The 26,536-nt window shown below is 45.9% G+C and overlaps 1 protein-coding gene across 2 annotated transcripts; it reads right to left on the reverse strand.

The window, feature by feature from the left end:
- Positions 1–9,603: 9,603 nt before the first annotated feature.
- Positions 9,604–25,605, reverse strand: ATOX1 (antioxidant 1 copper chaperone). Of its 2 annotated transcripts, none has more exons than XM_024247655.3 (4): positions 25,449–25,605; positions 18,448–18,523; positions 13,021–13,191; positions 9,604–9,741 (listed from the first exon to the last, which is right to left on the reverse strand). In XM_024247655.3, the coding sequence occupies exons 1-3, from the start codon at positions 25,452–25,454 to the stop codon at positions 13,067–13,069; spliced, it is 207 nt and encodes a 68-aa protein (XP_024103423.1). In that variant the 5' UTR covers positions 25,455–25,605; the 3' UTR covers positions 9,604–9,741; positions 13,021–13,066. The 2 variants fall into 2 exon arrangements, with proteins under 2 accessions (XP_024103423.1, XP_054412085.1); XM_054556110.1 differs by lacking the exon at positions 25,449–25,605 and adding an exon at positions 18,969–19,219.
- Positions 25,606–26,536: the final 931 nt, after the last annotated feature.

A 26,536-nucleotide genomic window follows, 5' to 3' on the forward strand; every position in this document is an offset into this window, starting at 1 on the left:
AAATTAGCTAAACAAATTGAGGTGCATTTGCGCAGTGGAATGCTTTCCAGCCACTAAAATCAGTATTTTTTTAGCCAATAAATACTTTCCAGTCACTTAAATGGGCAAGAAGGGACAAATCTTCTTAGAATTACAGACAACATATTTCTCCCTTCAGGGAGTGGAGTTAATTTCCATACGCGCCCTTGAATATGGCTGGACTTAGTGACTTGCTTCCTAAGAATAGAGAATTAAAAGGGAAAAATGGTAAGTTTCTGGACACAGATCCAATCCAGTGTACCACATCGGGTTTAGTGATCAGGTCTTCTTAATCTTCTCTGATCTTTGAGAGTTTTCCAGGAACCTCATGGCCAGGAGTTTGCCAGGAACCCTAACGTCATCGGTAATAGATCATGTCGGTGTCTATGCACCCCCTGAGACAATGAAATAAGATGGAGACTTTACCTCTGTGTATATTCCTCCCCCAACTCCAGTTTAATCATGAGAAACATGCCAGACAAACCAAATTAGAGGGACAGGCTATATAATACTTGGCCAATAGTCTTCACAACTATTAAAGTCATGAAAAACAAGAAATGATTGCTAAACTCTCAAAGATCAGAGGAGATGAAGGAGACCTGATGACTAAAGGCAATGTGGTACCCTGGATTGGATCTGTGTCCAGAAAGAGAGCACTTATGAGAAAGCTGGTAAAATCCAAGTAACATCTGGAGTCCAGTTAACACTGTACCGGCCAGGCAGTGGCTCACGCCTGTCATCCCAGCACTTTGGGAGGCCGAGATGGGCGGATCACCTGAGGTCAGGAGTTCGATTCCAGCCTGGCCAACATGGCAAAGCCTCATCTCTACTAAAAATACAAAAATTAGGTCGGGTGCGGTGGCTCACGCCTGTAATCCCAGCACTTTGGGAGGCCGAGGTGGGCGGATCACAAGGTCAGGAGATCAAGACCATCCTGGCCAACATGGTGAAACCCTGTCTTTACTAAAAATACAAAAACTAGCTGAGTGTGGTGGTGCGTGCCTGTAATCCCATCTACTCGGGAGGCTAAGGCAGGAGAATAGCCTGAACCAGGGAGGCGGAAGTTGCAGTGAGCCGAGATAGTGCCACTGCACTCCAGCCTGGTGACAGAGCAAGACTCCGTCTTAAAAAAAAAAAAAAAAATTAGCCAGGCAGGCTGAGGCAGGAGAATTGCTAGAACCTGGGAGGCAGAGGTTGCAGTTGAGCCAAGATCACTCTACTGCACTCCAGCCTGGGCAACAGAGTGAGACTCCATCTCAAACAAAACAAAAAACAATGTGCCAAGGAGCTTTGGTACCAATGTACCAATTAGATCTTAGTTTTGACAAATATGTCATAGTTGTATAACACATTAACATCAGAAGAAGCTAAGTGAAGGATATATGGAAACTCTCTGTACTATCTTTCCAAGTTTTCTGTAAATCTAAAATTATTCCAAAATAAAATTTGCTGAGTGCAGTGGCTCACACCTGTAATCCCAGCACTTTGGGAGGACACGGTGGGAGAATTGCCTGAGCCCAGGAGTTCAAGACTGGCCTGGGTAACATGGTGAGACCCCTCATCTCTACAAAAAAAAAAAGAAAAATTATTAAAAGTTATTTTTTTTAAAAAAAGGGGATTAATGTTGCTCTGAAATGAAATAAAATTTGATATGAAAATGTGTCCATTAACTATTCAGTTAGTGAAAGAAGCGGGTAATAAAACATCAATACTAATAAAATGGTTAGTTAGCACTTATTGAGTGCTTACAGCATTCTACCCTCCGTGCAAAATGATTTCCCTGGATTATCTCATTTAATTCTGAGAATTACCCTATGATGTAAATGCTATTATCCTCAATTTACTGTTAAGGAAACAATGGGCTAGATGGGTTACATAACTTGTCAATAAAATATGGAGCTAGTCTAACTCTGGAACCTGAGTTATATGAAACAATACCATATATCACCATTTAGCTTTACTTATATTGTATATATTTACAGAAGCCTAAAAAGGATATACTCCAAACTGTAAGAGAGAATTTTCTTTGTCATATGGAGACTACGGGGAAGGGTGTCACACAAATAAAATTATTTTAATTTTTTACAGTTATCCTGTAATATCATAGTAAATTAGGTATTTGCATTAATAACAAAAAAAATAAGGCAGTAGGACTTTTGATTTCAAAAGGACTGTCCAGTTCTAACACTCTGGAATTCCCAAGGCCCCTGACATCTCTGGAGGTTTGGTCTGAGGCAGAGGCAGAGGCTTGAGGTGGCAGTAGGAGGGTTTCTCAGCTCTCAGGGTAGTGGGTGGTGGGGCGTGGTGAATTTGAGCTTTTGGAGACTCCGGGCTGTTCTTCTAGCCTTAACCTTCCACCTCCAGCCCTCCTTGCCGTCTCAATGGCTTTAGTGGCCTCTCTAATTAGTAGGAACATAGGGAGAGGCACAGCTTCTGTTCTGGTAAAAAAGAAGTTGTATACCCACAAACCAGTGCTTCAGTGAGGGTTGTCACCAAATTGGACTCTGGAAGGGGCAGTGACTGAGGAAAGCGTAGGGGCCAGGCTTGATGTTGGAAGTAGCCTGACCTAGCAGGCTCAGTCCTTTTACAAAGTTGTAAGATCCAGGGACATGTTCTCAAAGGTGTAAAATGGAGAAGCCAGGCCAGGTGCGGTGACTGACGCCTGTAATCCTAGCACTCTGAGAAGCTGAGGTGGGAGGATTGCTTGAGCCCAGGAGTTTGAGACCAGCCTGGATAACATAAGTAAGACCCCGTCTCCATAAAAAAAATTTAAAATTAGCCAGGTGTGATGGCATGCATCTATGGTCCCAGCTATTTGGGAGGTTGAGATAGGAAGATCATTTGAGTCCAGGAGGTAAAGGATGTAATGAGTGAGCCATGATCACACCACTGCACTCCAGCCTGGGTGACAGAGTGGGACCCTGTTTCAAAACAAAAACACAGCAGAGAAGACAGGCTTTGTTGAGCTCCTACCATGCTGGGTGCTTTATTTGTGTTACTTCCAATGTAGGTACCATCCAGAGCCACATTCCCCAGATAAGAACAGAGGGAGTAGCCCACCTGGGTTCCCTCTGTGTGATTCCAGGCTGTGCTCCCAGCCTTAACCTTTCACCTCCAGCCATCCTTCAGTAACTTCCCTCAGTAAGCTCTCTCCTTACTAAGTCAGGAACCCTGTGAGCTGGCATAGGATCAGCGGAGGCCCAGAATGGTTTGGCTTTTCCATGTTTTCTCAGCTTCCACTCTCAAAAAGGCATCAACAAAGGGACTAGTGACCAGGTGGTCATGCTCATTCAAAACTCTGTCTCCAAGGAATGGCTGAGGGAGGAAATTTGGGATCTGCCTTGGGAGGTAGAGCAGAAAGGGAGTAGTAGGGAGGACAAAGGGAAAGACCTGCCTCTGAGGAACTACCATAGGGAAGGGCTAGGCTGACGCCCCACATATCAAGACAAACCCAGCCCCAGTCCAGAGAACTGCCAGGGAGATAGATAAGGATGGGTTCAACATCAGAACTTCCCCTGGCAGAGCTGTCCAGAGCAGAGCCAGCAGCTCGCAGTGCTCCCTTTCAGGGGCAGGGCTGCTGTGCAGGTGAAGGAAGGCTCACGGACCACCCATCAGAAGGAGGGCATGGGGACATCTGTTCCTAAGATCCTACAATGATAATAATGATAATAACAAAAGTGAAACTGAGCTCCTTCTATGTGCACGCGTCATCTCACTTCACCCTAAGAAGGTATTACTCTCACCTTGGTGTGAAAACCAAGGTCCTGGACAGTTCTATTTATTTATTTTTCAGAGATGGTGTTTTGCTCTGTCACACAGGCTGGAGTGCAGTGGTGTGATCATACTTCACTGCAGCTGCGACCTCCTGGGCTCAAGTGATCCTCCTGCCTCAGCCTCCCTAGCAGCTGAGACTATAGGCACCTACCACCATGCCCAGCTCATTTGTCCTGGACAGTTAAGCTATTTGCTCAAGCTCACATATCTGGTAAACAGTCTGTTTATCTGCAGAGCCAGCATTCTTATCCAACATACAGCCTACTTCTAGGCATCTGGGGATTTATGATTCTAAAAGGATTAAGATCCTTGGAGCCCACGATAAACAGACCAATGGGAGGTGACATCCTTATTTTTAGAGGCTTTGATTTTATTGCAAGGCCCTAGTGAGTAGTCATGAGATTTACCTAGGGACATGAAGACTTTCCTTCTCCGAAGAAGCAGATTAGAAAACTTGTCTTCTTAAACTAAGTGGCCACAGCCCTTAAAGACATGGAAATCTAAAAGAAGCTCTGATGGGCACTCCCAAGAAATTACAGACTTGGGTCTTTTAGAGACTGGCACTAATTAAAGGCGAATGTCATGGAGAGGGCGGTGACCTGAACAACCATTCACCTCCCACACAGCACAATCTTGAGCTTCCATTTTACTTTTCTTAATCTGCCAGGGTTGAAAGAATCTAGATCTGAAATTTTTCAGACTTCAGTTTTCAAGCTTCAAGTCGTATAATTGTGAAACTTTTTGGCCAAACAGGAAGTTTTATTTGTGGAATGCCATTATCAAGAATGAGGCACACGAAGATCTTTAATTCTCACAATGATCAGAGTACTGTTATGACCTCCATTTTCCAGATAAGGAAACTGAGTTGCACAAAAGAATCAGGAACTTTCCCAAGGTCATACAGTTTTTAAGTGGTGAAGGAATTTAAATCCGGATCTGCTGAAGTCCAGAACGTGGCTTAGTACCACTGGGGCTGTAGGAGGAAGCCCAGTAGATAAAACTGTGAGTTGGGCCAGGCACAATGGCTCACGTCTATAATCCCAGCACTTTGGGAGGCCAAGGCGGGATGATCACTTGAACCCAGGAGTTCAAGGCTGCAGTGAGCCATAATTGCACCACTGCATTCCAGCCTGGGCCACAGAGCAAGGCCCCATCTCTAAAAAATAAAAATAAATTAAAATTAAAAGATACAAATAAGGGCCAGGCGCGGTGGCTCACGGCACTTCGGGAGGCCGAGGCAGGTGGATCACAAGGTCAGGAGATCGAGACCACCCTGGCTAACACGGAGAAACCCCGTCTGTACTAGAAATACAAAAAATTAGCCAGGCGTGGTGGTGGGTGCCTGTAGTTCCAGCTACTCAGGAGGCTGAGGCAGGAGGATGGCGTGAACCCAGGAGGCGGAGCTTGCAGTGAGCCGAGATCGCGCCACTGCACTCCAGCCTGGGCGACAGAGCGAGACTCCGTCTCAAAAAAAATAAAAATAAAAATAAATAAATAAATAAATAAATAAATAAATAAAAGATACAAATAAAATTGAGTTAAGCTGCCTTGGTTTGGGTTTGGGTGTGTTGGTTTGGAAGAGGCCAGCTCACTGAGACTTCCCTTTGTGCCCTGTAGGGCGCTTGGAAAGCTTGATAGCACCAGAGCAGTTAAAAAAACTGGAAACAAATGTCCTTCAACAGAGGAATGAATCACACCTTCTGGTATACTCATTCAATGGAATACTTACTACTCAGTAATAAAAAGATAACATTTCAAAATAATTATGCTGAATGAAAAAGCTAGACAAAAATGACAGCATACTGTGTGATTGCATTTATATAAAACTCTAGAAAATGCAAACTAATCAATAGTGACAGCAAGCAGATCAGTGGTTACTTGGGGGCAAGGAGAGGGTGGGAGGGAATACCAAGAGGTGCCAGGAAACTTTTTAGGTGATTAATATGATCACTATCTTGATTGTGGTGATGGTTTCATGAGTGTGTGTGTGTGTGTGTGTGTGTTAGATATATATGTATCTTAATTATACACTTTATTTTTTAGGTAGGAGATAGCAAAAAAAAAGTTTACACTTTAAATATGTGCAGTTTATTGAACGAAATTATACCTCAAAAAAGCAGTTAAAAAAAAACTTCAGCTGGGTGTGGTGGCTCATGCCTGTAATCCCAACACTTTGCGAGGCTGAGGTGGGCAGATCGCTTGAGCACATGAGTTTGAGACCAGCCTGGGCAACATGGTGAAACCACATCTCTAAAAAAATATATATATAAATTAGTTGGGCATGGTGGTGTGTGCCTGTGGTCCCAGCTACTTGGGAGGCTAAGGTGGGACGATTGCTTGAGCCTGGGAGGCGGAGGTTGCAGTGAATGGAGATTGTGCCACTGCATTCCAGCCTGAGTAACAGAGACCCTGTCTCAGAAAAAGAAAAACAATAACAACAACAACAACAACGCCACACACACACACACACACACACCACTTCAAAATTCAAAAGATTTGCTCCAGCTCACTCAGTACGCTGATGGGGAGCCAGGCCAGGCCAGAGCTCCCCCTGTGGCTCACATCACTGTGAGGAAGGGAGCCTCCCCCAAATACAACCCCTAGGCTTCATCCTGCACTGAGGGCCAGGGCGGTTTCTCTCCAGTCATGGTAATGTGGGTACTGGACAAGCCCAGGCTCTGGCCACCAGGCAAGTGGGTAGGTCAACAAGGCAAAGTTGGTGGGAGCTTCACCCCATCAAGCCCAGAAACAAGGGCTGGTTACTGGGAACACCCTAGGGGAGGCTGTACTCACAACCAGGAATCTTTGACAAAAATATAAACCTGCTAGAAAGATTAGAAGAGACAATCTCTTCCTTTGTCAAATTATCTGGGCCAACACCTACTGAGCATCTACCATGTGTGAGGGTCTGTCCTAGCTCACTATCTTATGGAGTCTAGGTAAGGATGGAATGAGATAAATGCAAGGGCATGACACATTAAATAGGCATCCCCCAAATGGTAGCCATTGCTCATCTATCAAATATCCCTTAAGTGCTTGCTCTGTGTGCAGAGGGAACAGATACTTGGGCTGATCCTCGAGGCCAGGAAAGATACGTGGACAGAAAGCTTTGCCACAACACTGAAGTTTGCGAGATAAATGCTTTGAGGGCCAAGAGGAGAAATAAATTACTTCCAGCTGTGGAGAGATTTCATGGAGGCTGTGGTATGTAAGGGAGGGAAAGGAATTTGCATATGGAGACAAGGGAGGCTGGTGGAGGAGATCATTCCACTTACAGGGGGCAGCATGAACAAAAGCAAGGCACCTGAGGAGTGGGCTGGCTGGCTGCAGCGAGGAGTGAGAAATCCTGGAAGGGTGGGCTGGGGCCAAGTGCACGGGAAGCCCCAGAGAAATATGTGGCCACATCTGCTCCCCACCCCCACTCCTGCAGAAGCCTGAGCTCCGTTGTGTGATTCATTCATTCCGTGGACAGCCAACTGGGCTGATGGCAGGCGTGGGAGCTTCCCTAATGCCTCGTGGCCTTGGAAGAACAGAGCCAAGTGCCTCAGCTAGAAACTTGGATTTCAGCTGGGGGTGGTGGTGTAGAGAGAACTCAAAGGAAATGAACCCCTCTGAGAAGCACTCACTCTAAGAGAAACCAGTGTCTCAACTCTTGGGCGTTCCCAGTGGGCCAGCCAGACCTCCTAGGGCAATTGAAAATGGAAAAAATCCTCAAGTTTGTTCTCTCAGAGCCCAGAGAAACTTTTTTTAAAAAGAAACTGTCTTAAACGTCTCTGTGGATGGTCAAGTCCAGGAGACACTGCCATCTGGTGGTCAAGAAACACATTTACCTGGTGGGCTGGGAAGGAGTCCCTGCACCCCCGAGGGGCCACGAAGGCAGAAATGGCCCTGAGATTTGTTTAGTACTTTCATAATGGGATAGAAAGGGATGGAAATTATGATTGCAACCAGTTTAGAGTTGAAATAAAGTGTTATTTCTGGCTACTCAGTTCCCCGAGGTGCAGGCATTATGCATTGGGCAGATGAGGAAACTGTCCATGAGATAGATGAGGTGGCTGCTTCCATGTCTGAGCTGGTCAAGTGCAGAGCCAGGTCTTATTCCAGTCTCCAGCAGCCCTGGGTCCCCAGTAAGTGCCCAATAAATGGCTAAAGTGGTGATTCTCAACATGTGAGCCCCAAGAGCCTTTCAGAAGGCACATGAGGTTAAATTTAAAAGCTTCTGTAAGATGCCTTTTCCTCCTTAACAATTATACGGTAAAGTTTTCTAGAGTCTAAATGAATGCAGTGACTTCATCTAGTCCTAATGACTAATGGGATGTGTGCCTGGGTATTTTTGTTTTAAAAATTCCTGTTTTAATTTCTAATGTAGTATAACCCACATAACCAAAACTGTTTGATAATAATTTTTTAATTTTTTTTTTTTTGAGACGGAGTTTCACTCTTTCGCCCAGGCTGCAGTGAAGTGGTGCAATCTTGGCTCACTGCAACCTCCACCCCCCGGGTTCAAGCGATTCTCCTGCCTCAGCCTCCTGAGTACATGGGATTACAGGCATGTGCCACCACGCCCGACTAATTTTTGTATTTTTAGTAGAGATGGGGTTTCACCATGTTGGCCAGGCTGGTCCCAAACTCTTGACTTCAGGTAATCCACCTGCCTCGGCCTCCCAAAGTGCTAGGATTACAGACGTGAGCCACTGCACCTGGCTGAGATCCTCAATAATTTTTAAGAGTATATAAGATCTACTCAGGAGGCTGAAGCAGGAGGATTACTTGATCCTGGAAGTTAGAGGTTACAGTGAGCTATGATCATGCCACTGCATTCCAACCTGACTAGTCTCAGCCTGACTCAGCCTGACTGGAATTCAAATGGCCATTTTGACAGATTTTTGACTAATGAAATATTTTAAAAATGAGTGGCAGCCAGGTGCAGTGGCTCATGCCTGTAATCCCAGCACTTTGGGAGGCTGAGGCGGGTGGATCACCTGAGGGCAGGAGTTCAAGGCCACTTTGGGAGGCCGAGGCAGGAGGATTGCTTGAGCTCAGGAGTTCAAGACCAACCTGGGCAACATAGCAAAACCCCATTTCTAGAAAAAAACTAAAAAAAAAAAAAGGTTAACTGGGCATGATGACATGTGCCTGTAGTGCCAGCTACGTGGGAGGCTAAGGTGGGAGTATCACTTGAGCCCGGGAGGTCAAAGCTGCAGTGAGCCCTGATTGCACCACTGCACTCCAGCCTGGGTGACAGGGTGAAACCCCATCTCAAAAGAAACAAACAAAAAGCCAAAAATGAATCACTAATATTTTCTGAGTGATTTTTAACCAGCAATCACTGCTGTAATTAATTTACATGTTTCATTTCATTTAATCCCCACAACCACCATTTGCAGTAGATGCTATCATCACATTTTGTCTGTGGACACTGAGAGGTTAAGTGGCCCAGCTGGGAGGTACTGGAGCTTGAACTCTATCCCAGGCAGTTTGTCTCCACAGCCTCTTCCCACTATTCCACTTGCCTTAACATTTGATAATCTTTTGTGCAATTCACTTGATTGACAAAAGTTTTTCAAAATATGGAGTCTACCAAACTGGTGAAAAGAAAGGGGATCACTGTTCTGGGTCAATGCCTCCACTTTATAGGTGAGGCAAAAATGAGGCCCAGAGAGGGGAAGTGATTTGCTAAAGATCACACAGCAAAGAATCAGAATCTACAGGGTGTCTGACTCCCAGGTGGGAACTCTCAAAACTCCAACCCAAGTAAGCATAACCACCTACATGTGAGCAAGCAACACCAAGACCAGGCAAAACAACATCTCCAACAAAAGCAGCTTGATTTTATTGCAGGGAAGCTAGGAAGGAATAGGACAACTGAGGGTCTCCACAGGAACACCATCGCCCAGCACGACTGCCAAGTCCCAGGTCTGTCTGGAAGCCAAGGGGAGGATCAGCATCCTAGGAAAGATGGAAAGTTAGGTGGAACAAAGGCGCCATCTGGTGTGGACATAGCGATATTGCAAAGGCAATAAATGCACTAAGAGACAGGGGTGACGCAGGGGTGCACTAAGAGTCTTGCACTAAAAGGCAGGGGTGAGGTGGAAAACGCAGGGTGCAGATGCAGGAGCAGGACTACAGCCCCAGTGTCCAGCCCTGCACACTGCTTCCATGAAGTCTGTTATACTCAGGTTGGCTGGAACGCATTAACCTTGCTAAGCCAATCACTGCCAAAGCCCTCTTCTGGGGAATTTCCAGGGCTGCCAGGATACCCAGTCAACAGCACTCTCTATCCTATTACAGGTTATGTTGGAAAGGCAATGAACAAAATCATGGCAAATAAATCTGCCAAGAGTCAGATGATCAAGGTGACTTCAAAACCAATAAACACTCTATCTTTGAGGTTCCCAAGCCTGGCTTCAAATCGGTCACTGAGGAGCCTCTTAAAACAGACTTCAAAGACATGCTGCCTGAGCATGTGGACTAAAGCTGGCTTATTGAGTGATTCTTACTGAGTACTGTGCATCTGAATTTCCAGGAGCCTTTGCAAACAATACATGATTACTGAAATATGTACAGATAAGATTGCATGATGTCTAGAATTTGCTTCAAAATAATCTGGGTGTTTTGTCACCCAGATGAAACAATGAGGACAGTGGAGTTTCTAATCCAAGATGTGTGCATTAGGGCTCCCCTACATGGATATAGATAGCTCCGGAAGAGTTTTTTTCCTTCTCTTCCTTCATTCCTTCTTGTCACAGAGCACTTTTATCAAAAAATAACAGGCCTTGGTGAAATAAATACTAATTGTTGGATCTGAGTGACGGGTACTTGGAGATTCATTCTATTACTCTACTTACATATGTTTAAAACTTCCTATCATAAAAAATCTAAAATAGATTAAAAGTACCAGGAAAATTATTAAGCCATAGGAAGGAATGATTTACAACACATGCTATGACTCAAATGAATCTTGAAAACATTATGCTACATGGAAAAAGGCAGACACAAAAAGGTCACATATAATGTAATTCTTTTTATATGACATGTCCAGGGTAGGCAAATCCAGAGTAGCAGAAAGAAAATTAGTGGCTGCCAGGGGATGGAGAGATGGGTAGTGGGGAGTGACTTCTTAATGGATATAGGGTATGTTTCTGAGATGATGAAAAAATTTTGAAACTAGAGAGAGATGGTGGTCATACAACATTGTGAACACACCAAATGCCACTAAATGATAGACTTTAACCCATTTATGCCCAGTGTTCCATTATCAGAACGCTAAGCTTGCAGGAGTTATTTATATCCTACTGTTCAAGGTCATCAACAAGGTTTGATTTTTCACATAAAAAACTTTGCAATATTCAGCATAAATGGGTTAAAATAGTTATTATGTCTTGTGAATTTCATCTCAATAAAATAACATGAGAAAACATGTTTTCTATGAGAAAAACACATTAAGCTACACATGATTTACATCCAACAGATATTACTTTTTTAGTTAAAAAAATTCATATGCCCAGGCCTGGAGTTTCTAATCCAAGATGTGTGCATTAGGGCTCCCCCATGTATATAGCTAGTTCAGGAAGAGTATTTTTTTCCTTCTCTGCCTCCATTCCTTCTTGTTACAGAGCGTTTTTATAAAATACAGTCTTACAGGAAGCCCAATATGACACAGGACTGTTTGGGAGCTATGGAGGGTCCAAAGCCCCATCCACTCACCCTCCCTACAAAACCCTACGGGTGGAGGAATGATGTAAGAAACACTGTTCATCAACATGCTGGAAACCGCTGATGTTTTACTTCCCTAGAGGATAAGCCTTCATATGTGGAGAGATTGCACAGCAGTCCCCACAAGGCAGGAAAGAAGGTTGGAGGTTTTAGCCCCATTTTACCGACAGGAAGACCAAATCTCTGTAATGTAAAAAGTCCCCAAAGTCAGTGTGAAATGAGGAGAGTTGGAATTAGAATCCTAGATTCCTCATTATTCATCCTGGGTTCATTCCTGAATATGGGTTCTTCTATCTATGGATGGAAAGTGCATGACGAAAACAGATGCATCTGACATCTTGTGACTTGCATGTGATGTTACCACATACATAGAACACTGCTATGGCTCAGGTTCCAAATGTATGCCTTTGGGAAGGAGGCTATCCTCAAAGAGGACCTACCAGTCATTTGTGGCTAGCCTCTGTCCAGGGGGTCTCTGTGGGCCCATTCACAGGGACAATGCCACCAGTAACAGTTACAGAACTCCGATTCAGGATATCTGACTTTCTTCCTGCCTCTGCTACTCACCAGGGTGGGACTTTGGTTGAATCACTTCCCCTTGCTTGGCCTCATTTTTCTCAGTCACAGTCAGGGCACCAAACCACATCAGGGGTGTGGCGATCATTGTAATTCACGAGTCAAATGCACTACATGGGCAGTGGCAGCCAGGAGTGCCCTGCTGAGACTGTGGCTGGATCAATGAGTAAGGTCTGCCTGGTTCCAGAGCGAAGAGTGCTGGCACAGTGCCCCTTACTGCATCACTGGATTACATAAAAGTGAAGGGAACATCTAGCTCAAACATGCTATTGTTTTTGTACCAGTCTGGACAAAGGGCATGCTCAGGAAGCTGACAACAGTTTCAAGTAGAGAGAGCGGCACAGTCTGAATTAACTCACTTGGTCAGGGCACAGGAGAACAAGGCCCAAGGCATAAGTGTCAACTCTGATGAGACAGTCAGTTTATCAAAGCCAGAGCCATGTGTGGTGATATGTGCCTATAGTTCCAGTTACTTAGAAGGCTGAGGCAGGAGGATCACTTGAGCCCAGCAGTTGAAGGCTATAGTGCACTATGATCACACCTATGAAGAGTTACTACCCTCCAGCCTGGGCCATATAGTGAAACACTGTCTCAAACAAATGAACAAATAAAGAAGTCAAAGGTGCACTGCTTAGGGTCATATACTGTAAACTTAAACCCTGCTAACCATGAACTGCAACCCTCAAGTCCGAAAGAGGACTCTGGGAGACATTACACAGTGCTCTGTCCACTCACAGGGGCTGTAAGAATTCCCTGAACTTGTGATTTGCATTAGACAATAATAAAATATTTGTAACCACGCCAAAGGTGGACAGTGGATTGAAAAGAACCCAGAGGGCTCTCCCGCTCCACTCAAGCTCTCAAAGGCCAAGGTGTTCGCTCTGATGAGAGGTGTGAGCTGTAGGTTTGCTCAGCAAGTGCTGGGGCCTTACCCACCTGCCCCCTTTGGTCCATCCTGTGGGCTGTGGGGACCAGGCCCCTGCTACTTGAGGCCAAGGTAGGAAACAGTCTTTCCTGTTTTCTTCAGGGTTGCAAGCAGAGTGTCCATGCTGTGCTCAGATTCAATGCAGACCTTCTTGTTGGGCAGGTCAATGTCATACTTAACTCCTACAGGAAGAGGAAATGGGGTATGGGGAGAGGAAGCACAGACCCTCCCAGTTACAGCAAGAAAGAGTTCAGACTCTAAATTACTACTCACAACCACCCTTGCCCTTTCCTCTAGAGCAGGGATTGGCAAACTTCTTCTGTAACAGGCCAGAAAGTAAATATTTTAGGCATTGTGGGCCACATACAGACTCTGTTGTATATTCTGTGTATTTTTTTATAACTCTATTCCTGAACATACAAAAACAGGCTGTGAGCAGGATTTAGCCCATGTGCTGATCTCTGTTCTATACTAGGGCTTTCTGAGACAGAGACTCACTCTGTTGCCCAGGCTGGAGTGCAGTGGCATGATCTCAGCTCACTGCAACCTCCACCTCCTGGGTTCAAGTGATTCTCATGCCTCAGCCTCCCGAGCAGCAGGGATTACGGGCGTATGCCTCCACACCTGGTTAATTTTTGTATTTTTAGTAGAGACAGGGTTTTGTCATGTTGCCCAGGCTGGTCTCAAACTCCTAATCTCAAGTGATCTGCCTGCCTTGGCCTCCCAAAGTGCTGGGATTATAGGCATGAGCCACCATGCCCAGCCACCTTTTTTTTTTTTAATTGCAAAAGTAATATAGACACTTTTTTTTTTAAAAAAAAAAGCCAACATTTCTAAATAAAAGCAGAAGCAGTAAGGCCCCCTACTGATCCTACCCCTAGAGATCACTGTCAACAGTCTGGCTTCTATCTAGACTTTGTCCCAGATAGACAAATGAAAAATAATTCCTCCAAATCGCATCACACTATATAAACAGGTCTTGCTAATATTTTTTCTCTTTATTTATTCATTTTTTTAAATTTATTTATTTAGAGACAGGGTCTCACTGTGTTATACAGGCTGGAGTGCAGTGGCACAATCACAAATCACTGTATTCTTGAATACCCGGGCTCAGGTGATCCTCCCGTCTCAGCCTCCCAAGTTGTTGTGACTACAGGCACATGCCACTATGCCTGGTTAAGTTTTGTATTTTATGTAGAGACAGGATTTTGCATATTGCCCAGGATGGTCTTGAACTTCTGGGCTCAAGCGATCCAACCGCCTTGGCTTCCCAAAGTGCTGGGACTACAGGTATGAGCCACTGCACCCGGCCCATTCTTTTTTTTTTTTTTTTTTTTTTGACACAGAGTCTCGCTCTGTTTGCCCAGGCTGGAGTGCAGTGGCACGATCTCAGCTCACTGCAGCCTCTGCCTCCCGGGTTCAAGCGATTCTTCTGCCTCAGCCTCCCGAGTAGCTGGGACTACAGGCATGAGCCATCACACTGAGCTAATTTTTGTATTTTTAGTAGAGATGGGGTTTCGCCATGTTGGCCAGCTTGGTCTTGAATTCCTGACCTCAGGTGATCCACCTGCCTCGGCCTCCCAAAGCGTTGGGACTATAGGCGTGAGCCACAGTGCCTGGCCCTATTCTTTTTTTAAAAGCTACATACAATCTTCCACAGTGTGGACATACCACACATCCACTTAATTAATCCACTGTTAAAGGTCATTGAGGATGCTTCTAATTTTTCACCACTATCAGAATGTTACAGTAAACATATTTGAACTTGTCTTAGAACACTTATAAAAATATTGTTATACCATGAATTCACAGAATGGAAATTGTGGGGCAACAGATATTTGGCACATTTTGAATGTTTAATACAGATTGCAAAATCGCCCTCCTAAATGGCTATGCAATTTACAGCTCCCCAGCAGCACATGGGAGGACCCAGAGTTTTACTCTGACAAAAGAGTGCAAAAAGAAAGGAAAACTCTTGATAGGTTCTAGGCCTGGCCTCACCATTGACTTGCTGGGTGACCACGGACAGGGAGTTGGTGGGAGGAGGGTCCTGCTTCTCACAGGCCTCAGCTACCTCATCTGTACATGAAGGAGTCAGGGCTGGCCAGCTCCTGTGGCCTTTCTAGCTCAAGGATGCCATTAGTCTGTGATTCCTCAGCCCTACCACTGTTCTTTTAGGGCCATAAGCAACTCAAAAAACCCTCCTGACCCTTCTCAAGAGGCCACCCAAGTAGGGACAGTAGGAAAAGATGGGGAGAAACCTGCCGAAGCTCAAAGGCAGATCTTCCAGCAAGGGGCCTTAAAAATCATATGGTTGGCCAGGCGTGGTGGCTCATGCCTGTAATCCCAGCACTTTGGGAGGCCGAGGCAAGTGGATCACTTGAGGTCAGGAGTTCAAGACCAGCCTGGCTAACGTGGTGAAACCCCATCTCTACTAAAAATACAAAAATTAGCTCAGTGTGGTGGCATGTGCCTGTAATCCCAGCTTCTCAGGAGGCTGGGGCGGGAGAATCACTTGAACCTGGGAAGCAGAGGTTGTAGTGAGCCAAGATCACGCCACTGCACTCCAGCCTGGGAGACAGAGCGAGACTCCCTCTCAAAACAAACAAACAAACAAACAAAACATGGTTTCCCAGCCTGCATAACAAAGCAAGACCCTGTCTCTACAAAAAACAAAAACAAAAAAATAGCCGGGTGTGGTCCTGTAGTCCCAGCTACTCAGGAGGCTGAGGTGGGAGGATGGCTTGAGCCTGGGAAGTTGAGGCTGTAGTGAGCCAAGATCGCGCCACTGCACTCCAGCCTGGATGAAGTTCCTGGGATGGGTAGGTATCCTTGAGCTGTCAAACGAAATTAGGCCCGTCCCCACTTCATCCACAGTCTGCTGCTTTGTATTTGAGGAGCTCCGGTGCAGTTTCATTTTTAAAGCATCAACAGGCTGGGCGCAGTGGCTCACACCTGTAATCCCAGCACTTTGCGGGACCAAGGTGGATGGGTCACCTAAGGTCAGGAGTTTGAGACCAGCCTGGCCAAGATGGAGAAACCCCGTCTCTACTAAAAATACAAAATTAGCTGGGCATGGTGGCCCACGCCTGTAATCCCAGCTACTCAGGAGGCTGAGGCAGGAGAATCGCTTGAACCCGGGAGATGGAGGTTGCAGTGGGCTGAGATCACGCCATTGCACTCTAGCCTGGGCAACAAGAGTGAAACTCTGTCTCAGAAAATAAATAAATAAATAAATAAAAAATTAGCCAGACATGGTGGCGGGCACCTATAATCCCAGTTACTCGGGAGGCTGAGGCAGGAGAATCACTTGAACCCAGGGCAGAGTGGAGTGAAGCAGGTTGCAGTGAGCAGAGATCATGCCACTTCACTCTAGCCTGGGCGAAAGAGCAAAACTCCATCTCCAAAAAAAAAAAAAAAAAAAAGCATCAACAGCAAAAGCTGATACAGACATACAAGATACACATTCCCATAACACAGCTGGGGAAACCCAGGCCCAAGAAAGAAGGGACCATAGTCACAAGACAACTCAGCAGCTAGGTTCTTTCCACTGTTTCAGTTTCTTTCAGATTAAGATCCCAGTTTACAGGGCTAGAGGCCAGCCACTGACTTGCTGCGGGACCATGGGCAAGTCACTTAACCTCCTGGACACTGGCATCAACGTTCCCATTCCAAAGATGGAAAGTACAGCTCAGAGGACTGCTAATGAGATCACATCCATGTGGAAGCCATTTGAAAACTTAATGTCATTATTATTTAGGGTTTTAAAAAAGAAAATTTTAGAAGATTGTGTGATAGTTCATGTGGAAGAAAAAGAAAAGAAAAAATCTTAGAAGGCTGACTGAGCACTGGCATTGCCAAAACTCTGATCACAACTCAGTTATTACCTCACTCAGTCCCAGGACTAGATCCCAGGCCTCTCTGGGCCTCAGTTTCCCGAGCTGTGAAATGACAAGGCTGGATGAGGCTGATTGTTCAAAAGAGGTGCTTTAAGAATATCTGCATGTGGCCAGGTGCGGTGGCTCATGCCTGTAACCCTAGCACTTTGTGAGACCAAAGCGGGTGGATTACTTGAGGTCAAGAGTTCGACCAGCCTGGCCAACATGGTGAAACCCCGTATCTATGAAAAGTACAAAAATTCACTGGAAATTGCCTGAACCCAGGAGGCAGAGGCTGCAACGAACTGAGATCATGCCACTGTACTCCAGCCTGGGCAACAAACAGAGTGAGACTTCATCTCAAAAAAAAAAAAAAAAAAAAAAAAAAAAAAAAAAAAAAAAAAAATCTGCATGTGAGTGATTTAAAATTAATTTAAAAAAATTTTTTTGAAGAAACAGAAAAAGATAAAATTTTAAAAATTGTTACCTTTTTAAAAATCTTTCCTTTTTTTCTTTCTCTTTTTTTTTTTTTTTTGGAGACAGGGTCTTGCTCTGTTGCCCCCACTGCAGTGCAGTGGCACGATCTAGGCTCACTGCAGCCTCAACCTCCCGGGCTCAGGCGATCTTCCCACCTCAGCCCCCACAAATTAGCTGGGAGTACAGGCATGTAACACCATGCCTGGCTAATTTTTTTGGTATTTTTTGTAGAGATGGCGTTTTACCATGTTGCCCAGGCTGGTCTCGGGAACTCCTGAGCTCAGGCAATCTGCCCGCCTCAGCCTTCCAAAATGCTGGGATCACAGGTGTGAGCTACCGTGCCCAGCCTCATTTAAAAAATCTTAATAGAGGCTGGGTAGGGTGGCTCGCGCCTATAATCCCAGCACTTTGGGAGGCCAAGGCGGGCAGATCACCTGAGGTCAGGGGTTCGAGACCAGCCTGACCAACATGGAGAAACCCTGTCTGTACTAAAAATACAAAATGAACCGGGCGTGGTGGTGCATGCCTGTAATCCCAGCTACTTGGAAGGCTAAGGCAAGAGAATTGCTTGAACCTGGGAGGCGGAGGTTGCGACAAGCCGAGATTGCACTATTGCACTCCAGGCTGAGCAAGAAGAGCGAAACTGTCTCAAAAAAAAAAAAAAATTCAATAGAAAATGACACACAGATGTGTCATGCAGTACACACTGGAGATGACCAACATATTAACTAGTACTGCCATGGCTCCAGAGCTACTCCTGGCAGTACTAGTTAATTTGGCTACCAGCTGTGCCATTTACTGACCATGTGATCCCAGATAAGTTAGTTAATGTCTCTGAACTTCAGCTGTCTCCTGTTTAACATGGAGCTAGTCAAAACAACTATCTGAAATGGCCGTGGTGAGGATTAAATGATGTGATCCACATAAGCCACTAAGAAAATAACAAGAGTAGTTGGCACGTGCTAAGTACTCAATATATTTTAGTTTTACTGTTATGATCAGCTTAACCCTAAATCTCTCCTGCAACATCTGCATGCATCTGAACATGGCATAAGTGCACCCAACTCAGGGCCACTCACTCACCTCCAAGCTTATTGAGGACCCGAGAGACAGCTTCAGCACAGCCTCCACAGGTCATGTCCACGGAGAACTCGTGCTTCTGAAACAAACAAAGGGGGACCATGACCCGAGCCCTGTAGAGTGACCCCCACACAGTGCCAGCAGACAGGCCCATTCAGGGTCAAGACAGAAGGCAGAGAGACTGGGCAGGACCTGGTTGGCATCAGACTCATCAGGAGCCTGTTTCTGAGCCTGTCTCTTCAACTATAGAGTAGCTAAGAGTTTCTGCCTCACAGGTTGTATTCAATGGAATCATCCCTATAAATCCTTTAGCAGTGTCTGGCACACAGTGAATAGAATCACCTGGAGATCTAGTTTAACATGCTTTTTCCCAGTCCCACCTTCAAAACACTGATTCTTGAGCTATGAGCTTTGTCTCAGGGCCACCAATAAATCTGACAGGGATGGGCCCCCATACTCTGAGCAATGCTGATCTGGTGGGCCCACTTATGAACCAGAAAATTATTTTCTGCACTAGAAGTCACCTGCAGCTTGCAAAAACTATAGGTTCTGGTCAGCAGGTCTGGGCTGGGGAATCTGTTATGTCTACTCATTATCCCAGGTGATTCTGCTTTCATCCAACGGCTGCATTCTCAGAGGCAGCATCTGGGTCCAGGGAAGAGAAAGGATTGCCTGGATTCCCCAGTGGGTTGGAGGCCAGGCAGGAAGGGATCCCCGGCTCCTAGTCTTCATGTAAGCTCTACATTCTACAGTCTCTAGGATATCTAACAGATCAACGGTCTGAAGGTAAGCTCCCAGAAGACAAGAGGTTTTGTTCAGTTCACTACTGGATTCCTAATACTTGGAATAGTGCCTGGACAGAGTAGGTGCTTAAAACATATTTTTGAGTTAATGGATAATTGATACGGCTGGTTTGAACTTCTGGGTCTTTTGCTTTGCTTTCACATAAGGATTACTTATACCAATAGTTTATTTTAAAATCTCTGGAAATGAGACCATCTGAAATCAGATAAATATAGCTTCAGATACCAGTTCTGGCACTACTAGTTGCATGATCATCAATAAGTTACTTCTCTGTGCCTTAGTTTCCACATCTGAAAATTGAGGGTAAGAGTCCCTCTCTAGATTTGTGAATGGGATGAACACAGGATTTTAAGTGCGGTAGCCAGCATCCAAGATGACCTCAATGATCTCTGCCTCTGGTATTTATGCCCTTGAGTAATCCCATTCCAAATGTTTCAGGTTGGTCTGTGTGTCTTATAGAATATGGCTTGAAGTGAGGTTATGTGGCTTCTGAAGCTATCACAATGTCATAAAAGACACTGTGACTTCTGTCTTGCTCCATTTCTGGGGTCACTTGCACTAGAGGAAGTCAGCTACTAAATTACAAAGATATTCAAGCAACCATAAGGAGAGGTCCACAAAGTGAGAGACTGAACCCTCGAGCTAACAAGCACGTGAGTGAGCCATCTTGGAAGTGGATTCTTCAGCTCCAGTCGAGCCTTCAGATGAATGCAGCTCCAGCCAACATCTCACTGCAACTTTATGAGAGCCTCTGAGCTGGAGCCACTAGGCCAAGCTGTTCCCAAATTCCTGACTCTCAGAAACTGTGTGAGTTACTATAAATATATTTGTTGTTTTACACTACAAAGTTTTGGGATAATTACTAAGGCGCAATAGATAACTAATACATTAAGGAAATTAGAGCCTAGTGCTAGGTTCCATTGGGTAAAAGGTTAGCTATTGGATTATTAATTTCTTCCATTTGTCTCTCCTGTTTCCCTTCGAAAATCAATGGCTACATTTTTCACGGAGAACTTCAAAATATTTCAAGTCTATTACCTCAACTGGAATCCTGGGTGTAGTGATATATCTTGCTAGAAAACCACAGGCAAAATCTCTGCTCCAGAAGGGCTCCAGTTCCCTAATCTATACCAAAAGGATATTAGCTAACTCAATTTTTTTCAACTTCAGTGTGCACAGGAAGAATCTGGGGACCTTGTGGAAAGTGCAGCTCCCAGACACCTGCCTCAACTGACTCTGTGGATGTGGAGCGGGCCCTGCCACTCCCCATGTTTAACCTACTGGGGAGAGACCGGGAGGCAAAACTACAAACCTGAAAATAAAGTGGCTAAGGGTCTTCTCAAACTCTTTCCAAGTCTCTAAACACCGCTGAGTCTGGATTGTCACTGTGCTCTACAGAGGAAACCAAGACCAAGAGTTAAGCAGCTCGATTTTCCAGTGTAGACTGTTTGACCTTTGTGACTAGTAAACCACTCCTTTTATTAAGGCCAAATCTGCAAAATCTGCCTTAAAGAAAATGGTCAGTCTTTCCTTTCTTCTAAACATCTCTGATTTTTTCATCTTGTTTCATGACTATTCACAGACAGCAACAATAACAAATTCTGGAAAGAAGGATTTGTAGTAGGTATTACAAAATCTTGTCTTTAAAATGTGGTCCTCAGCCCAATAATATGAGCATCACCTGAGAGCCTGTCAGAAATGCAGAATCTCAGGTCCCTTCCCAGAAGTCTGGAATCAGAATCCTCATTTTAACACGACACCCAAGTCATTCCTCCCCACATTACAGTCTGAGATGATGCTCTCCTCTATTAAAAAATTTTTTTAGGCTGGGCAATGTGGCTCATGCCTATAATCTCAACACTTTGGGAGGCTGAGGCAGGCGGATCACCTGAGGTCAGGAGTCCGAGACCAGTCTGGCCAACATGGCAAAACCTGTTTCTCTACTAAAAATAGAAAAAAAATTAGCCAGGCATGGTGGCAGGTGCCTGTAATCCCAGCTACTTAGGAGGCTGAGGCAGGAAAATCGCTTGAACCCAGAAGGTGGAGGTTGCAGTGAGCCGAGATCGTGCCACTGCACTCCAGCCTGGGCAACAGAGCAGGACTGTTTAAAAAATAAATAAATAAATAAATAATTTTTTAAAAGGCTGGGTGCAGTGGCTCGCACCTGTAATCCCAACACTTTGGGAAGCTGAAACGGGAGGATCACTTGAACCCAGGAGTTTGAGACTAGCCTGGGCAATACAGTGAGATCATGGCTCCATTTAATTTAAAAGAAAAAAATTGTTTTGGAAAAAAAATGATGATGCTCTGGAACATGGATTGGCACACTACAAGCTACCTGTTTTACAAAGTTTTGTTAAAACATAGCCAAAATCGGGCCAGGTGTGGTGGCTCATGCCTGTAATCCCAGCACTTTTGGGAGGCCGAGGCAGGAGGATCATGAGGTCAAGAGATCGAGACCATTCTGGCCAACATGGTGAAACCCCGTCTCTACTAAAAATACAAAAATTAGCTGGTAGTGATGGCATGCGCCTGTAGTCCTAGCTACTCAAGAGGCTGAGGCAGGAGAATCGCTTGACCCAGGAGGCAGAGGTTGCAGTGAGCCAAGACCATGCCATTGCACTCCAGCCTGGCGAGAGAGCGAGACTCTGTCTCAAAAAAAAAAAAAGAAACACAAAAACAAAAAACCATAGCCAAACTCATTTGTTTACTTTTGCACTAGAATGGCAGAGTTGAGTAGTTGTACCAGAGATCCTGTGGTTTGTGAAGACTAAAATGTTTACTATCAGGGCCTTGTAAAAAAAAAGTTTGCTGAGTCTTGCTCTAGGATAACCAGCAGAAAATCAGTTCATCAATGGTTGTACTTATATACTGAGCCAAAGCTTTGAAGGGTTTGCAAGATCAACATGAGAGCTAAATCTACTGATTGTCTATTACATGTCAAATTCTCTTTACGCAGTATCTAAGTTAGTCCTCACTAAGCCTGGAAAGAGAGCTATTTATCTTATTTCACTCAGGAGGAAAGTGAAGTTCCCAAGAGTTCACTAGGTAGCCTGCAGTCATGTGGCAAATAACTACTGAGTATGGAATATGAACCTAGGCTTTCTTCGCTCCAGGGAAATCTTGCTGGTTCTGGAAAAGCAAAGTACACCGCCAGCCCTCATAACCCTGACTCTCAGCAGAAGCTCTGAAACTAGAAACACATTTTTAGGGAGCACAGTTTTTTGCTGCCCAAGGAACTAAAGTCAACAGATACCTGAAACTTTCTGTTGCTGATTACAGAGAGTAGGTGCCATCCCCCACAGTATAAAGGTCAGAAGCCAGAAACCAGCTTCTGGGTATAAACATTACAGTTCAGTGCTCTCCTCCTCCACCTCTGAGGGGCAAAAATAAATTTGAGGGTGATGGAAAATCTATTTCATGGACAGAGTAATCACTTCTTTATAGGAGAATCTCAAGATTGGCTCTACCACTGGATGCGTAACTGGGTAGTTCTGGTTCCTCATGGCCTCTGAGGTCTTTTATGAAGACTCATAAAATGGGTAGATTTTAAAAGCCAGTAGGTTTAAAGCAGGTTTTAAAAGTCAGTAAGTGGGGTGATTCTTTTTTTTTTTTTGAGACTGAGTCTTGCAGTGTCGCCCAGGCTGGAGTGCAGTGGCATGATCTCGGCTCACTGCAACCTCCGCCTCCCGGGTTCAAGCGATTCTCCTGCCTCAGCCTCCAGAGTAGCTGGGACTACAGGCGTCCGCCACCATGCCCGGCTAATTTTTTTGTATTTTCAGTAGAGACGGGGTTTCACCATGTTGGCCAGGCTGGTCTCGAAGTCCTGACTTCGTGATCTGCCTGCCTCAGCCTCCCAAATTGCTGGGATTACAGGCATTAGCCACCGCACCCGGCCTATTATTATCCCTTCTTGACAGATGAAGAAACTGAGATTTAGGGGTTAGTTCACACACTCACGGTGACTCGGCTGAGTAGGGCCTGAATTGAACATAGTCTCTAAAACCTCAATGCTTAACCACTGAGATCTTGTTAAAATGAGATTGAAAGCTGCCTGCCTATAATTTTCTCTTCTCCTTTCTTTTCTTTCTCTTTCTCTCTCCTTCCTTCCTTCCTTTTCCTTTTTTTTTTTCTTTTGAGACAGGGTTTCACTTTCACTCTGTCACCCAGGCTGGAATGCAGTGGCACGATGACGGCTCACTGCAGCCTCAACCTCCCAGGCCCCAGCAATCCTCCCACCTCAGCATCCCAAGTAGCTGGGACTATAGGCACGGGCCACCACGTCTGGCTAATTTTTTGTATTTTTTGTAGAGACAGGGTTTCGTCATGTTGCCAAAGTTGGTCTCAAGCTCCTGCATTAAAGTGATCTGCCCGCCTGGGCCTCCCAAAGTGCTGGGATTACAGGCTTGAGCCACCATGCCCGGCCTCATCTGCCTATAGTTCTAGCCCACTTGTCTTAGGTCTACACAGGAGCTACCATTTCTTGGGGACTAGATATATCAGTGGCTGGGTGACATATTTTACTGGCATTTTTCCAGTTAATGCTAACAACAGTCCTGTGAGGTCAAAGTTTTTGTCCCTATCTTACAGATGAGGAAATCAAGGCAGTGAGATAAAGTAACTTGTCTGAGGTCACCCAGTTGGCAAGCTGGGGCACAGATTTTCAGAGGTTTCTGGGATTCCAAACCCTGTACTCTCGGGCATTTGTCTGAGAAAACTCTCAGGTAACACACTCTTCCCCTTCCAGTATGTGTATATATACATATTTTTTTCTTCCCTTTCCAGTTTTGAGGAAGTCCCTTGACTAACACTCTCCTTCCTTCAGCTGTTATCTTGTGGTACATGGTGCCAAGTGCCCTCCTCATTCCCATCATCTGCTCCAGAGGGTCTTTTGTCAAAATCCCCAGAAGATACAGAATACAGTGATGATCAAGCTAGCCTTTTCCTCATTGCCACCCTCCACAAAAAATCCTGGTGGCCTTCACTCCCCAAGCCCCAGGGCAATTAACACTGTCTTCTACCATTGCCACAGGCTGACTTGCTCAATTGGTAGGGCTGATTCTATCAGATTCCTTATCCATACTTTGTTGTTGGAGGATTTGTCTCAATGCACCTGGCAAGACCCACGGGAAATGACACCTGAGATGTTAGTGGCTCTGCCCAGGGGGCCTCAGGCTTACCTGCCAGCTCCCTAAAGACAGGATGCAAAGACACATGGCAACTGTGGGGTACCTCTGGGTATCCACCTGGCCCAGAGCCAAGAATTAGGCACCTGAAGAAAATGCTAAACACCACATGACCCTAACCAAGATGCAACTGAGATCAGAGCATCTTCCCAAGCCGGTGTGACTGCTTTTGCCTGGCACCTCCCATGTGGTCAGGCCTGGAGAGATGGGGAGCCTAAGGATAAGGAGCTGAATCCCGGCTCTGCCAACTTCAACACGACCTGGAATAAGTTACTGGGCTTTTTATATTTTTATCTGCCAAAGGCCTCAATTCTTTATATAAAAAACGAGGCCACGAGCAACAATATATGTGATAAGACTGAGTGATCTGCAAAGGCAGGCTAAGACTGACTTCCCAGACTCTGCTACTGAGCAACTGGTGACTTTGCAGGGGGTTCCTGAACCTGTCTGGGGCGTATGGGTTCAGGCTGAGAAAGTGTCTCCATTCAGTGTCGCCCAGAGTTGATCTGAAAAGTAGGCCAGAGTGGGCAGGGAAATGAAGAAAAGCATGAACCTCTGAAAACCTGCCCGGTCCGTCCGTGAGGGAATAACCGGGTCCACCCCCTTGTCCAGAGCCTCTCCACCGCCCTCCTGCAGGCCAGCTCCGCGGGCAGGGCAGCCAGGAGGAAGGCTCAGGGACTAGGCGTCTCAGTTCCCGCTGGCCACCAACTCCCCCACCCCCTGACCCCGCTCTGGTTCTGTTTCTCCGTGTACGCAGGGAAGGTGTGGGCTTGTCGCCCCTGGAGGCCTTCCAGCTCCGACGTTTTGAAGCCTGGCTCCCAGATTAAACTCCCTTCGGATCCCATTTTCTGAAGGGTCGCAAAAGCTGGGGGCTGGGTGGGGTAAGCTGGGGGACAACAGCGGCTCCGGCCGCCACCTGAGCCCTTCAAGATCAGCATCCGGTCAAGCGGCTGTGCAGCCGAGAAGCAACCCGGGACTGCAAGTCTGCGTGGCGGGGACGGCGCAACAACTCACCGGCATGACTGTGGCAGCGGCGGTGTGGCGGCCGTGTGGCGGCGGTGGCAGCAACGCCTCTCTGGATTCGGAGGGCGGGTTCGGCTGCGCTTCCGAGAGTGCGCGCTAGAGGCCAGGTCCTGGAGGCCCCGCCCCCTCCGGGCCCGGCCGCGAGGGAGGCCCCGCCCCCTCCAGGCCTGATCCTTGCCGGCCGCGCCGCCTCCTTTCCACGGGTCGGGTCCGTGGTCACCCGGCCTGGACGGAGAGAGGAGGTGAGAGGAGGGCTGCGTTGGCCTCCATCGCCTGTCGGCCTTTTTCAGAACGCCTACTTCGGGTCAAGCTTGTGTTAGGGAATGCCAGAGAAGGGCACCGCCTTGAACAGGACATCCATCCATCCCTAAAAGGACAGTTTCACTCATTTATTCACCGAGTCAATTTTTATTGAGCGCCAGCCAACGAGGACGCAGCGGTGGAAAAGAAGCAGCAGGAGGCTGCGAAGGACGCAGGCAGTGATAGTGCAGGGTTAGCAGAGCTGTCGTGACAGAGGAGGAAGGGCCCTGACTGCAGTGGAGTGGGGGCGGTTGTGGAAGAGAGGCGGCCTGGAGAGAAGGCAATAATCTGGACCTCAGTGAGCCTTTATCGCCCTATTACAGGCTTTGTCTCTAAATGCAGTCGCATTGGGGGGGTTAGGGTATCAACATAGGAATTTGGGGGAACACAATTCCTGTCCATGTCAGAGTTCAGTCCCTAGCAGAGCTATACTGACTAGAGTTTTAATCTCAGCCCTATCATTTATTAGCCGTGTGACCCTGGGCAGATGAACTTACCTCTCTAAGCCTCAATATCCTCAAGTATAAGATGGGGACAGTTAAGGTCACTATACAATTTTTTATCTAAACCTTTTGCTAGAGAAAGGAGATGCTATTAATAATTTTGCCAGGACAACAGGCAAACACCATGACTGTTTCAGGCAAACAAGGACACATGGGTTCCCTCCAAGAAACCTACTTTGCAGTATTGTTGGAATACATGTAATAATGTATGCAAACTTCTTAGCACATTGCTTGGCACATGGTAGGCACCAAAAATATATAAGTATTGTCTCGTTG

Source organism: Pongo abelii, chromosome 4 (assembly GCF_028885655.2).
Source record: "Pongo abelii isolate AG06213 chromosome 4, NHGRI_mPonAbe1-v2.0_pri, whole genome shotgun sequence".
NCBI classification, from domain to species: domain Eukaryota; kingdom Metazoa; phylum Chordata; class Mammalia; order Primates; family Hominidae; genus Pongo; species Pongo abelii.

Coding starts and splice junctions, on each gene's coding strand:
- ATOX1 (XM_054556110.1), bottom strand. CDS start 19,061: ATGAAAGCAGAATCACCTGGGATAATGAGTAGACATAACAGATTCCCC. Junction 18,524..18,968: donor ATAGTTTTTGCAAGCTGCAG/GTGACTTCTAGT, acceptor TGTTTGTTTCAG/AAGCACGAGTTCTCCGTGGA. Junction 13,192..18,447: donor GGTCCTCAATAAGCTTGGAG/GTGAGTGAGTGG, acceptor CTCTTCCTGTAG/GAGTTAAGTATGACATTGAC.